Source organism: Vanellus vanellus (genome assembly GCF_965231255.1).
Source record: "Vanellus vanellus genome assembly, contig: HAP1_SCAFFOLD_1357, whole genome shotgun sequence".
NCBI lineage: Eukaryota > Metazoa > Chordata > Aves > Charadriiformes > Charadriidae > Vanellus > Vanellus vanellus.
The window spans coordinates 14,120-27,553 of NW_028127393.1; the positions used below are offsets into that span (position 1 = coordinate 14,120).

The window sequence follows — 13,434 nt, forward strand, 5'->3', positions numbered from 1 at the left end:
GCCTCCCAGCCCCACAGAGACCCCACAGAGACCCCCCCCAGCCCCACAGAGACCCCACAGAGACCCCCCCCAGCCCCACAGAGACCCCACAGAGACCCCCCCCAGCCCCACAGAGACCCCACAGAGACCCCCCCCAGCCCCACAGAGACCCCACAGAGACACCCCCAGCCCCAAAGAGACCCCACAGAGACACCCCCAGCCCCAAAGAGACCCCCTCAGCCCCACAGAGACCGTAAAGAGACCCCTCTCAGCCCCTCAGAGACCCCAAAGAGACCCCTCTCAGCCCCTCAGAGACCCCAAAGAGACCCCTCTCAGCCCCTCAGAGACTCCACAGGGTTTGGGGGGTCCCATAGGCCTCTGTCGGGGTCTGAAGGGGGGGGCGGAGGGATGCCGGGGCTCTGGGTGGCTCTACGGGACCCCCCAGCCCCTATACCGCCCCTATAGCCCCCCCATACTTTCCCCCCCCCTCACCCGCTGGCGGCGGCTCCTCAGGGCGGAGGCGGAGTCGCAGGCCCGGAGCAGCGAGACAACGGCCCAGAGCGGCCGCGGAGCAGCGAGGGGCGTGGCCAGAGCGCCGCACGGGGGGCGAGGCCAGCGTGCCGCCGGAACGGCGGGGCGTGGCTACGCCGGAGGAGCGGAGCAGCGAGAGGCGGGGCCAGTGCTGCGTCACTCGGGGCAGAGAGAGGCGGGGGCGGGGCTAGCGCGCCGCCGCACCAGCGAGATGACCGGCCAGAGCGGCGCCGCCCGGCGCGGCCTCCGGGGCCTTCCCGCCCCCTACCGGTCACTCCACAACCCCCGAAACACCACAAATCGCTTTATTTTGGCAAAATTCGTCTCTCCAGAAAGTGGGGGGGGGTCCCGCTGCGCCGGGAGAGGGGCGCGGGGATGGGTCCGGGGGCTCTTCGGGGCTCTTCAGGGCTGGAGGGGGGTCCGGGGCTGAGTCCGCATGGGGCGATACTTGGGGTGCCATGGGGCGGGATGCGGGGTCCCCACGGGGGATTTGGGGTCCTTTGGGGTGGAATTCGGGGTCCCAGTGGGGTGCAATTCGGGGACCCCCATGGGACAGGATTGGGGGCGGCCATAGGGCTGGATTTGGGGTCCCGTGGGGCAATACTTGGGGTGCCATGGGGCAATACCTGGGGTGCCGTGGGGCAGGACTGGGGGTCCCGTGGGGCAGGATTGGGGGTGTCTGTGGGGCCGAATTTGGGGACCCCACAGAAAAAGATCTGGGGTCTGTGTGGGGCGGACTTTGGGGTCCCCGTGGGGCAATACTTGGGGTCCCTGTGGGGCAGGACCCCCCCCGTTTGGGGGCTAGAGGTGCCGCCCCCCCCCCGTCTGCATGCTGAAGTACTCGGTGTAGCCGTTGGGGGGGGGCGGGGGGGGCGCCTGGAGCTGAGTGGGAGGGGCGGGGGGCGCCTTTTGGGGGGGCGGGGGGGCCCCCAAATCCGTCGTGGTCACCAGGCGCCCGGGGGGTGGCCCCCGCTCCGCTGCCGGCATCTCCTGTGTCCGCGCCTGGGGGGGCACAGGGCATTGGGGGGCGCACACACACCCCCTCCACATGCCGCACCCCCGGCGGTTTGGGCCCCCCCCCCATTTCTGGGTCCCACATGGTTTGGGGGGGCCCCTGCCTGCCCCCCCCGCCCCCCCGTTTTTGGGGTGCCCCTACTCACGGTGGGGTCCGCGCCGGGGCCCGGGGGGGGGATGGAGAAGAGTTCGGTGAAGTTGGGGACGGAGTCGCTGATGAAGGTGACGTTGCCGTAGCCGTGGCGGGGGGGGAATTTGGGGGGGGGGCCGCCCCCCCGGGCCCCCCCCTCGGCGGAGCCAATCTGGGAGGTGCGGACATGGTACGGGAAGTTCTTGTTGGCGGCCGAGGGGCGCGTCATCACCTGGGGGGGGCCGGGGGGGTCGGGGGGGTCCCCACATCCTGGGGGGGCCCCCCAGTTCACCAGGGAGACGGGGGGGGGAACACACAGAGGGGGTTGGGGGGGCAGGGGGGGCATAGGGGTGGCATGGGGGGGTTGGGGGGGCCCGGGGTGGGGGGCAAAGGGGTCTCAGGGTGGTCCCCCCCCGGAAGACGAGGGGGGGGTTGGGGGGGTGAAGGGGAGGTACAGGGGGGGTCGGTGGGTTCAGGGGGGTGACGGGGGGCCATGGGGGCGCCCCCCCTCACCAGGAAGACGGCGTGTGCGTAGAGGTGAGTCCCCAACTGGATCCCGTTGACGATCTTCTCCCGCGCCCATTTGGGAATGCCAAAGTTGGCGCTGAGCGCCGTCACCGGCACCGCGAAGAACCTGGGGGGGGCGGGGGGGGACACGGCACAGGGAGGGCTTCGGTCACCATCCTGCGGGCCACAGCCCCCCCCTTGCACGCTCGCCGGGCCCGCGGCCGCGGGCAAACATCGGCCATGGCACACCCGTGCAGCCGTGCGACCCCCATCCTTGTGCCCCCCCGCCCCTGTGCCCCCCCGCCCCTTCGCACGCCCGTCCAGCCGTGCAAACCCCCGTCCCTGTGCACACCCCATCCCTTTACACGCCTACGCAGCTGTGCCAGCCCCGTGCAAACCCCATCCCCGGGGCAGACTCATCCCCTTTGCACACTCGTGCAGCCGTGCGAGCCCCGTGCCCGCCCCACCCCCGCGCCCCCCTCCCTCCGCACGCCTGCCCCCCGTGCGGCGCACCAGAGCGTGTACGCGGCGAAGAAGGGCAGGTAGAAGTGCTGCTTCTCGGGGACCTGCTTGAGCGTGAGGAGGACGGCGGAGCAGAACCAGAGGTACGCCAGGACCTGCAGCCCGATGAGCCCGTAGCCGGCCGGCGACTCGTACGTGTACAGCACCTGCGCCGGGTCGAAGAACTGCCCCCCCATCGCACCGCGGGGTCAGCGGGGTCGGGGGGGCCCGGGGGGGCCCGGGGGGCGGGGGGGTGGGGGGGCGGGGGTCTCACCTCGGCCTCGTAGGTGAGGAGGACGATGTGGGTGATGCTGTAGAGTGTCATATAGACGGAGAGACGGACGGAACCCGCGTGGCTGATGCGGCCCCTGGGGGGAGGGGGGGGCAGTGGGGGACGGGAGAGCACACACACACATCGGCCCCATAGCAGCCCCACGGCCGCCCCACGGCCACAGCGGGCTCTGAGCTGGTGGTCCTGTGCCCTCATGGCCACCCCACAGCTGTCCCCTCTGTCCCCCGGCTGCCCCACAGCCACCCCCCCCCGTACCTGGTGACGGTGAAGCCCTTTCCCAGGAGGATGAGCATGAGGAGGAAGATGAGGAAGCTGACGGAGAACAGCAGCTTGGCTGGGGGAGAGGAGAGATGGCACCAGGGGACGCGTGTGCCCCCCGTGTCACACGAGGACCCGCGTGTCCCCCACCTCCATGTCACACGAGGACCCACATGTCATGTCCCCCCGTGTCACACGAGGACCCGCGTGTCCCCCCCCAACCTGTGTCCCACAAGGACCATGTCAACCCCCCCCCCGTCGCACGAGGACCGCATCCCCCCGTGTCGCACGCGGACCGTGTCCCCCCCCGTCACCCACCCAGGATCTTGAGGCTGCCGCTGCCGACGCCGTCGCAGGCGTATTGGCCCCAGTAGACGCAGCAGAAGAGAAGGCTGAGCACTGGGGGGGGAGGGGGGGGTGAGTGTGGGGACCCCCCTGACCCCCCTGACCCCCCGGCCCCCCGCCCCCCCTCACCCTCCACGCCGGCCGCCGCCATGAACATCTTGTAGGTGGTGTGGAGCAGCTGCCGCCCCTTCAGCAGGTCTGGGGGGGGCGGGGGGGGGTCAGCGCCCCAACACCCCCCCCGGCACGGACCCCCCCTCCCGCCCCCCCACTCACAGCCGAAGTAGCAGGAGATGAGGAAGATGAGGATGAAGATGAGGAGGAAGGTGATGTCCGTCTCCAGGATGCCTGGGGGGGCGGGGGGGGGGGGGGGGGCATGAGCCCCCCGATAGCGACTGGGGGTCCCCACAGATGCCCCCTTGCAACCCGCCCCACCTCCCACTGATCCCCCATGTCCTCCCCACAACCTCCCCAATGACCCCCACATGTCCCCCCCCACAGCCCCCCATTGACCCCCCCATCCCCCCGTAGGCCCCCATGTCCCTCCTCCGCTGACCCCCCCATGTCCCCCCCGATTGATCCCCTGTGTCCCCCCTGCAGCCCCCCATTGACCCCCCACAGCCCCCCATGTCCCCCCCCAGTTGGCCCCCACGTCCCCCCCTGCATCCCCCCGTTCCCCCCCCATTGACCCCCTCTATCCCCCATTCCCCCCCCGCCCCCCCCCGGCTGAGGCCGTACCAAACTCATCGGCGGAGAAGTGCCGCGTCCAGAAGGATTTCCCGTTGGTCAGAACCATCTCGTACTCCAGCTCCAGCCCGTCGCCCTGGGGGGTCGGGGGGGGTCGGGGGGGCTGTTTCCCGGCGCGGGAGGGGTATTTTGGGGGCGGGGGGGTCACTCACCCCACATTTGCTGAGGGCCACGTACCACCATCGCTCGCGGACAGAGCGGAAACTGCGGCCGCTGGAACAGCTCAGGAACCGCACCGAGTCCTCCAGCAGCACCTGGGGGGGGGACAGAGCGGCCTGGGACCCCCCCGGCACCCCCCGCCCCCGGGCCCCCCGGAGCCCCCCTACCTGGCAGCCGGACCAGGCGTACTGCGTGGTGAGATTGATGACCTGATTGTTCTCGGGGCGGATCACCGACTCTTTGGCTGCGCAGTCCTGGGGGGGGCGGGGGGGCGGGGGGGGCGGCGTGGACACCCCCCCACGGCCCCCGGGGGACCCCGACCGATCGACCCCCCCCCAGAGAGGCACCCCCGGGCCTCCCGCACCCCGATGGAGCCGCAGCCCCCACACCCCCATAACGCCCTCCGCCCCCATAACACCCCCCGACCCCAATAACCCCCCGGACCCCAATAAGCCCCCCAGACCCCAATATAACCCCTCCAGCCCCCCCCCGACTCCAATATACCCCTCGGACGCCAATTAACCCCCCCCAGACCCTCGTATAGCCCCCCAGGCCCCCCCAAGGCCCCAATAACCCCCCCCCGGGCCCCAATGTATCCCACTGGATCTCCCCTGGACCCCAATATACCCCCCAGCCCCAAATATCCCCTCCAGCCCCCAATACCCCCGCCCAGCCCCCAATATACACCCCTGGATCCCCCCCCCGGACCCCAATATAACCCCTCCAGCCCCCCCTGACCCCAATAACCCCCCTGGACCCCCCAAAACCCCTCCAGGCCCCCCCAGCCCCCAATAACCCCCCCAGCCCCGCGCCCCCAATGTACCCCCCCCAGCCCCCAATACCCCCCCCGCCCCCCACCTTGTCGCCCCTCCCGTACACCGCGGGCCATTGCGAGGGGTCGTCGAAGTAGAGGAGGATGTTCTCGCAGCACTTGGCCTGGGGGGGGCGGGGGGGGTCAGCGGGGCGGGGGGGGACACCCCGGCGCCCGGGAGGGGGGGGCGACGACCCCCCCCGCTCACCTCGGGGTATCGGAAGTGGAAGTCGAGGCGGCCGTAGTCGGAGAGGAAACAGAAGCGGGTGAGGAACACCCAGTCCTGGGGGGGCAGCGGGGGGGTCGGGGGGGGGCACATCCCCGGGACCCCCATCCCCGGGACCCCCCCCGCTGCCTGCGGACGCCGCCGTCCGGGAGACCCCCCTCCCCCCCAGGGACCACCCCAGACCCCCCGGTCCCCAGGGGACCCCGGTGCCCCCTCCGCCCCCCCGGACCCCCCCATCGCACCCGGGAGACCCCCCCTCCCCCCCAGGACCCCCCCATGGCATCCCGGGGACCCCCTCGGGCCCCCCCATCTTCAGGGGACCCCGGTGCTCCGGACTCCCCCACTGCACCCCAGGGACCCCCCCCAGACCCTCCGCAGCCCCCCCCGTCCCCAGGGGACCCCTCCGTGTCCCGGTGCCACCCGATCCGGCCGTGGCCACGGCGACACCGTGTCCCGGCCCGGGGGGGGTGTGACACGGGGGGGGGGGGTGTGCTGGGGGGGCACCCCCGTCCCCAGGACCCCCCCTCCATCCCCGCCGTTGTCAAGGCAACGGCCCTGCTCCGGGTTTCCACGGCAACGGCCGAGCGGGCCCGGGGGAAGGGGGGGGGTCCTGGACCCCCCCGGACCCCCCGATTCCCCCCGGGGACCCCCCCGCCCCCCGCAGCCTGCCAGGACCCCCCCGAGAAACGGGGGGGCGGTGCACATGGGGGGGCCGGTGCAAAACCGGGGGGGGCGCGGTGGTAAGTGGGGTCTGGGTGCAGAGTGGGGGGGGCCCGGTGCATCCCGGGAGGGGGCGGTGCAAAGAGGGGGGGTCGCGGTTCATCCCGGGGGGGGTTCTAGTGCAAAGGGGAGTCCCGATGCGGGGGGGGGGGGGGGGGGGTCGCGGTTCATCCCGGGGGGGTCCCGGCGCATCCCGGGGGGGTCCCGCGGTTCATCCCGGGGGGGTCCCGGCGCATCCCGGGGGGGTCCCGCCGTTCATCCCGGGGGGGTCCCGGCGCATCCCGGGGGGGTCCCCGCTCACCTCTTTGGTGCTGATGCGGCCCCGCACGTACTTGGCGCCGCCGCCCGCGGGCAGCAGCAGCAGCAGCAGCGGCAGCAGCGCCGGGACCCCCCCCCGGGGCCCCCCCGCGGGCCGCGCCCCCCCCGCGCCGCCCCCCCCCCCCCCCCGCCGCCGCCGCAGCCCCATCGCCCGCGGACCCTGCGCGCTCCCGGGCGCGGCCCCGCCGCCGCCCCGCCCACCGCAGCCGGCCCCGCCCACTGCAGCAGGCCCCGCCCGCCCGGCGCGGGCACCGCTCACCACCACGGGCGTCGGCGGGGGCAGCGGCCCCGCCCCGGTACAGGCCCCGCCCCCGGCTATGGGCAGCGCCCCGCCCGCTGGTGCAGGCCCCGCCCACCAGTACCGGCAGCGAGAGCGCTCGGTGCCCTCCTCCCGGTATAAGCCAGTAGAGCCCAGTGTAACCCAGCATAGCCCAGTACAAACCAGTATAACACAGGCAGCCCTGTGCAGCCCAGCGCCCTCCTCCCTGTATATCCCAGTATAAACAAGTATAGTCCAGTATAACCCAGTATACCTCAGTACAGCCCAGTATAGCCCAGTATAACCCAGTATAAATGAGTCTAACGTGGGCAGCCCTCTATAGCACAGCACTCTCCGAGGATAACCCAGTCTACCCCATACAGTTCAGTATAACCAGTATAGCCCAGTGTAACCTAGTACAGCCCAGTACAAACCAGTACAACACAGGCAGCACTGTGCAGCCCCGTGCCCTCCCACAGGTATAACCCAGTACAACCCAGTACAGCCCAGTATAGCCCCATGCCCCCCCCTCCAACCCCCGGGGAACCAAAACCCGGGGGGGGGGGAGGGGAAGCGAGAGCAGCACGTGGTGGTGGCGGGGGGGGGGGGGGGGCACCCCACGTCACGGAGGGAGCAGCGCTGATGCGAAGCGATACCCCAAACTTCCCTTTTCGGCCCCAAAAAGGGGAAAGTGGCCAAAGAGGCGGGAGCCGGCGCGGGGACGGGAAGGTAGGACCCCAAAGCGGGGGGCAGGAGTCCCCAAAGCCCCCCCATCCCCAAATCCCCCATCCCCAAATCCCCCTGTCCCCGATGCCCCCCATCCCTGCCCCCAACCCCCCGTCCTGCCTGCACGGGGGGTCCCTGTCCCCGACCCCCCACCGGGGTGTCCCTGTCCCCATCGCCCCCTCCTCCCCGGGGGACCGCGGTGTCCGGCGGTGGGGCAGGATGCGTGTGTGTCCCCCCCTCCTCCTCCTCCTCATCCTCCTGTGGGTGCCGGGGGGCTCCGCCTACGGCTTCCGCAACTGCATCCAGTTGCCCCGCGACCCCGGGCTCTTCCGCTGCGTCCAGCGATTCCTGGAGTCGGTGGCCAGCGCGGTGGGCGACCTGCCGCCGGCCACCACCGCCCTCAACCTCTCCCACAACGTCCTGCGCCGCCTGCCGCCCGCCGCCTTCGCCCGCCTGCCCCTCCTGCGCACCCTCGACCTGGCCCACAACCACCTGGCCGGCATCGGCCCGGGGGCTTTCACCGGGCTGGGGGCACTAGCCACCCTCGACCTGTCGCACAACCGCCTGGCCGCGCTGGCCGAGGGCACCTTCGCCGGGCTGGGCAACCTCTCCTCGCTGCGGCTCAACCACAACCCGCTGGCCAGCGTGGCTCCTGGCGCCTTCCTGCCGCTGGCCAACCTCACCTGGCTATCGCTGCGCAGCGGCCGCTTGCATGCCCTGGGGCCGGTGGCCACAGCCATCCAGCACTTGCCGCGGCTGCGGTCGCTGGACCTTTGCGGCAACAACCTCTCGGCGCTGGGGCCGGGGCCACCGCTGCCGCCCTCGCTGCTCACCCTGCGCCTCTGCAATAACTCGCTGGGGGGGCTAGCTGGTGCGACCCCCGGGCTACTGCCGGCCCTGCGGCTGCTCGACCTCTCCTACAACAACATCTCGGAGCCGGCAGCCTTCGCCCGGCTCTGCCTGCGCAACCTCAGCCGGCTGCAGCTCGCCGGCAACCCCCTGGACGTCTTGCGGCTACTGGACGTCTCGGACGTGCGGCCGCGCAGCCTGGACGCCTCGGGGCTGCGGTTGGGCCTTGAGGAGGTGGACCAGCTCTGCCGGCGCTTGGGGGTCACCCGACTGCGGCGCTTACAGCTGCGCCACAACGGCATCACAAAACTGCCGAACGGGTCGCTGGCCGCTTGCCCGCCGGCGGCCACGCTGGACCTCTCGGGCAACCGGCTGTGGCGTCTGGGCTGCGTCGGGGCGCTGCTGGGGCCGCGGCAGCGGTGGGAGCTGCGGGAGCTGGTGGTGGAGCACAACCTGCTGCGCCGGCCGCCCTCCTGCCAGGAGCCCCGGGTCCTGCGCCGGCTCTACAACGTCTCGCTGCGGTTCAACCGTATCTTCGCCGTGGGGCCACGGGCCTTCGCCGAGGCGCCGCGGCTGCGGCTGCTGCGTCTCGACGTCAACAACGTGGCGCGGTTGGACCGGGAGGCCTTGCGGGGGCTGTCGGAGCTGCGGGAGCTGCGGCTGGACAACAACCTGCTGACCGACCTCTACGCCGGCTCCTTCGCCGACCTGCACCGGCTGCTCATCCTCAACCTGCGCAACAACCACGTCTCCGTCCTCTTCCCCGGCACCTTCGCTGGGCTGGCGCAGCTGCAGACGTTGGATTTGGGGGGGAACAACCTGCGGCACCTGGCGGCCGCCGCGTTGCAGGAGCTGGCGGGGCTGCGGCGTCTCTACCTGGATCGCAACCGGCTGCAGGAGGTGAGCGCCGAGACCTTCCGCCCGGTGCAAGCCTCCCTGGGCGTGCTGGACCTGCGCGCCAACGCGCTGCGGTACATCAGCCAGCGCCTGCGCCAGCCGCCGCCCTTCCGCCACCTGCGGCGCCTCTACGACCTCAAGCTGCAGGCGCAGCGTCCCTACGGGCTGAGGATCATCCCCCGCCGCTTCTTCCAGGGTCTGACCGCCCTCCGCTCCCTCTTCCTGGCCCAGAACTCGCTGCTGGCCATCTCGGCCGATGCCTTCGACGACCTGGCCGAGCTGCAGTACCTGACGCTGGCCGACAGCAGCGGCGGGATGGGCCACCTCCCCGCCGGCGTCTTCAAGAACTTAACGCGCTTGCTGAGCCTGGACCTGGAGAACATGGGGCTGCGCAGCCTGGGGCCCGAAGTCTTCGGCAACCTCAGCCGGCTGGAGCGGCTGCAGCTGGCCAAGAACGAGCTGCGCACGCTGGACCAGCGCCTGGACGGCCACTTGCCAGCCCTGCGCTACCTGGACCTGCGCAAATGCCCACTGAGCTGCGCCTGCGCCAACGCCTGGCTGCCGGCGTGGCTGGACCGCAGCCGGGTGCAGGTGGTCTATCTCTACAACTACACCTGCGGCGGCGGCAGCGGCGGCGGCCCCCCCGCCTACCTGCACAGCTTCGACACCCGCGTCTGCTTCCTCGACATGGGGCTCTACCTCTTCGCCGGCACGGCTCCGGCGGTGCTGCTGCTGCTGGCGCTGCCGCTGCTCTACCACCGGGCGTACTGGCGGCTGCGGTACCACTTCTACCTGCTGCGGGCTTGGGCCAACGGGCGCTGGCGGCGGGAGGAGCGGCGTTACGCCTACGACAGCTTCGTCTCCTACAATTCGGCCGACGAGGGCTGGGTGCTGGGGGAGCTGGTGCCCGAGCTGGAGCGGGGCTCGCTGCGCCTCTGCCTGCACCACCGCGACTTCAGCCCCGGCAGAGCCATCGTCGACAACATTGTCGACGCCATCTACAACAGCCGCAAGACGGTCTGCGTGGTCAGCCGCGGCTACCTGCGCAGCGAGTGGTGCTCCCTGGAGATGCAGCTGGCCAGCTACCGCCTCTTCGATGAGCTCCGCGACGTCCTGGTCCTGGTTTTCCTGGAGGCCATTCCCGACGCCGAACTCTCCGTCTACCACCGCATGCGCCGTGTGCTGCTCAAGCGGACGTACCTGCGCTGGCCCCAGGAGCCCCAGGCACGCCAGCTCTTCTGGGCCAAGCTGAAGCGCGCCCTCCGCAGCGGCTACGCCGAGGGCGAGGAGGAGGAGGAGGAGGAGGAGGAGGAGGAGGAGGAGGAGGAGGAAGGCCACGGCCAGCTGCCCTAGGGTGGCCCTCCAGCAGTGCGATGGGGACCCCCGACACCCACTGACACCCCGCGGTGCTTCCAGGCAAGCGGAGGTGCTGGAAAGGGGAAATGATTTTTTTGCCGGGTGCCCCCAAAACCACCAGTTCCCCTCCGAACGCTGGGAAACAGCCCGGAAAGGGCGTTTTTTACCCCAAAACCGCTGGCTGCACTTCCCTTCCCGGCCACGTCTGCTCTCACCATCAGGGGGGTTTGGGGGTGCCCGCAGGGAACAGCGGTGACACCATGGTGGGGAGAAACAGCCTTTATTGCAGTGTGGGGTGCCCCGGGAAAGGGGGGGTCTCCCCAAAAACGTGGTGCCCCCCCCTCAGTACAGCCCCGCGCAGGGGCAGCCCCGGCTGCCATGACTGGGCTGGGGGGCGCCGACCGCCTCCAGCACCGCTGGTGGGGCAAAGCAGGAGAGGGGAAGACGCCGGAGCGCCCGCAGCCAGCCTGGTTCCCCCCGGCCCTGCCGGCGCGCCAGCTCCGGCGCATCCCACCAGTCCTCCCAGTCCCACCGCCGGCGGCTTTCCTGGGGGGGTTCCTGCTCCAGCGCCGGCTGCCAGCAGCAAGTCCCGGGGCTGGGGGGCCGCGCCAGCCGGCTGAGGCGGTGGGAGACGCGGCGGTGTGGGTCGTGGCGCTGCGGGTCATGGCGCTGCGGGTCGTGGCGGAGCGAGCAGTGGTGGCAGCATGGCACTCGGCGTTCGGCACACGGCCAGCCTGGCGCGAAGCCCGTTTGGCACGAAGGCTCCGGGCTCCAGAGGTCGGGGGTTGGGGGGTCCGGGCTGTCCCTGCGGTGCAGATCCGGGCACCGGGGAGCGAACGGCACTGGGAAGGAGCGGCGAGGCGGCCGGTGACGCCGTGACGTGACCGGGCTGAAAGCCAGCGGGGCGATGGGCGGCCGACGGCTCCAGCTGCAGCCCTCGCTGGCATCCTCTGCGAAAGCCGCTGGGGTGGGCTGGGGGACGGCGCGGGACCGTGCAGCGGCAGGACCCCCGCAGGTGCAGGCAGGGGGGGACCCGGGCAGGGGCCCCCTGTGCTGATGGGGGTCCCCCCAGGACGGCGGCGGCTCTCCCTGGGCCTGGAAGAGGGGGGCCGGGCTGTCCCGGGGGGCGTCGTCCTCCTCCTCGCCCGAGGTCCAGGAGAAGGGGGTCTAAGGAAGGGGGGTGGGTCAATAAACATCCCCCCCCGGGGTCCCCCGGGGCCATCCCCCCGCTTTCTGACTCACCTCCCTCTTCTTCTCGTTGCCTCCGAAAATGGGGCTGGGGGTGGGGGTCTGCCGGGGGAGAGCATGGGGTTACAGCCGGTAAAGGGGCGGAGGGAGGGGATGTCCCCGTTTTGAGGAGAAAAGGCAGATTTTTGGGTACTCACCCTATTCACAATGACTTGCAGGGGGCCGGGGGTGCTGCTGTAGGAGGGCGACGGGTCCCAGCTCTGTTCCTGCTCCCCAAAATCGCCCCGCTCCGCACTCCCCCTCAGCGCCCGCTCAGGGGTCCGGGGGCTCCAGTGTCCTGCGAGGGGCGACACGGCTGAGATTTGGGGGGGGAATGGGGGTCCAGGGGGGGTCTGAGGGTACTGGGGGGGGCTGAGAGGAAAAGGGGGGACCTGAGGGGTCTGGGTGGGAACTGGGGTTGAGGGGGGGGGTCCTGGAGGGGCTGCCGTACCTGGGGGGGCAGCATCCGCCCCCCGATGGCGGTGGGGCAGGAGGAGGGAGAGGTCGGGGAGGGTGCGGTGCCGGTGGAGGAGGGCGGCCAGGATGGCCCCACGCCGCTCGCCCAACAGATCGCGCCCTGAAAATGCCTGCGTGTCCCCCAGGAGGGCGCCGAGCCGGCCGGCCAGCTCAGCGGGGAAGCCCTCCTCCCCCTGGCTTTGGGGGGGCTCGGGGCAGCTGGGCTCGGGGTGGGGGTCTCCCTCGGGGGCCGGGCCGGGGGTCTCGTTGCAGGGGGCCGAATCCCGCCCGGGATGGGGGCTCAGCAGCCGCTCGACGTCGACCGACTTCACCTCCCGGTTGAACATTCCGCGGTGCTGGCAGAGGCGGTTTTGGGTGATAACGACAGTTTTGGGGACTGGGAGGGGGCTGGCGGTGGGGCGACCCCCCCAGGGGGGCAGCAGCCTGCGGGGTGGGGGTCCAGCCCCCCACCGAAACCCGCCGGGGACTTTCCTGCCGAATTTGGCCGTGTCGCGCTCCCGCTTGGTTCTACGGCGTTTGATGCGGCCAAGGGGGGGTCCGGGTGCGGGTCTGGTGGGGTGAGGGCCCCCCTGTGGGTGGTGGTCCCCCACGTCCCTGACGTCCCCTCTGCCACTGCGGCGGCTCATGGCACCAGCTGCCCACTGGGAAAATGCCAAAAAAAAGGGTGTTTTTTCACCAAAGGGTGGGCAGAGGGGGAGAGGTGCCCAGCAGGCGCCGAGGGGCAGGATTTGGGGCTCCTGTTAAATAGGAACCCCTCAAGGGCCCCCGTTTCTCCCCGAGGACCCCCCCACTATCCCCAAACCCCCTCAAGGGCCCCCATTTCCCCCTCAGACCCTCCCAGCCCCCCCATTTTCCCCTCAATATCCCCAAACCCTCTCAAGGGCCCCCATTTTCCCCTCAGGCCCTTCCTATTATCCCCAGGCCCCACTCAAGGACCCCCATTCCCCACAGACCCTCCCCAGGACCCCCATTACCCACTCAGGTGCCCCTCAATACCCACAGACCCCCCCGGTACCCCCATTCCCCCCCATAACCCCCATTTCCTCTCATCCCCCCCGCGTCCCCCCCACTCCCCCTCACCTCCCTCCGCTGCCAACGGCCGGACAGG

At 71.3% G+C, this 13,434-nt stretch overlaps 2 protein-coding genes across 2 annotated transcripts; one reads left to right on the forward strand and one right to left on the reverse strand.

Moving 5' to 3' along the window:
- Window positions 1-807: 807 nt before the first annotated feature.
- On the reverse strand, window positions 808-6,683 carry TMEM145 (transmembrane protein 145; the record flags this gene model as incomplete). The annotated part of the gene is made up of 15 exons (XM_082501087.1): window positions 808-1,512; window positions 1,671-1,886; window positions 2,168-2,288; window positions 2,675-2,847; window positions 2,937-3,030; window positions 3,210-3,288; window positions 3,531-3,611; window positions 3,687-3,755; window positions 3,831-3,902; window positions 4,293-4,377; window positions 4,454-4,555; window positions 4,628-4,714; window positions 5,319-5,396; window positions 5,480-5,554; window positions 6,519-6,683. 15 exons carry the CDS (start codon window positions 6,681-6,683, stop codon window positions 1,312-1,314), a joined length of 1,698 nt encoding a protein of 565 aa, XP_082357213.1. The 3' UTR covers window positions 808-1,311.
- Window positions 6,684-7,739: 1,056 nt separating this feature from the next.
- On the forward strand, window positions 7,740-10,619 carry LOC309685297 (uncharacterized protein; the record flags this gene model as incomplete). The annotated part of the gene is made up of 1 exon (XM_082501088.1): window positions 7,740-10,619. The coding sequence occupies one exon, from the start codon at window positions 7,740-7,742 to the stop codon at window positions 10,617-10,619; it is 2,880 nt and encodes a 959-aa protein (XP_082357214.1).
- Window positions 10,620-13,434: the final 2,815 nt, after the last annotated feature.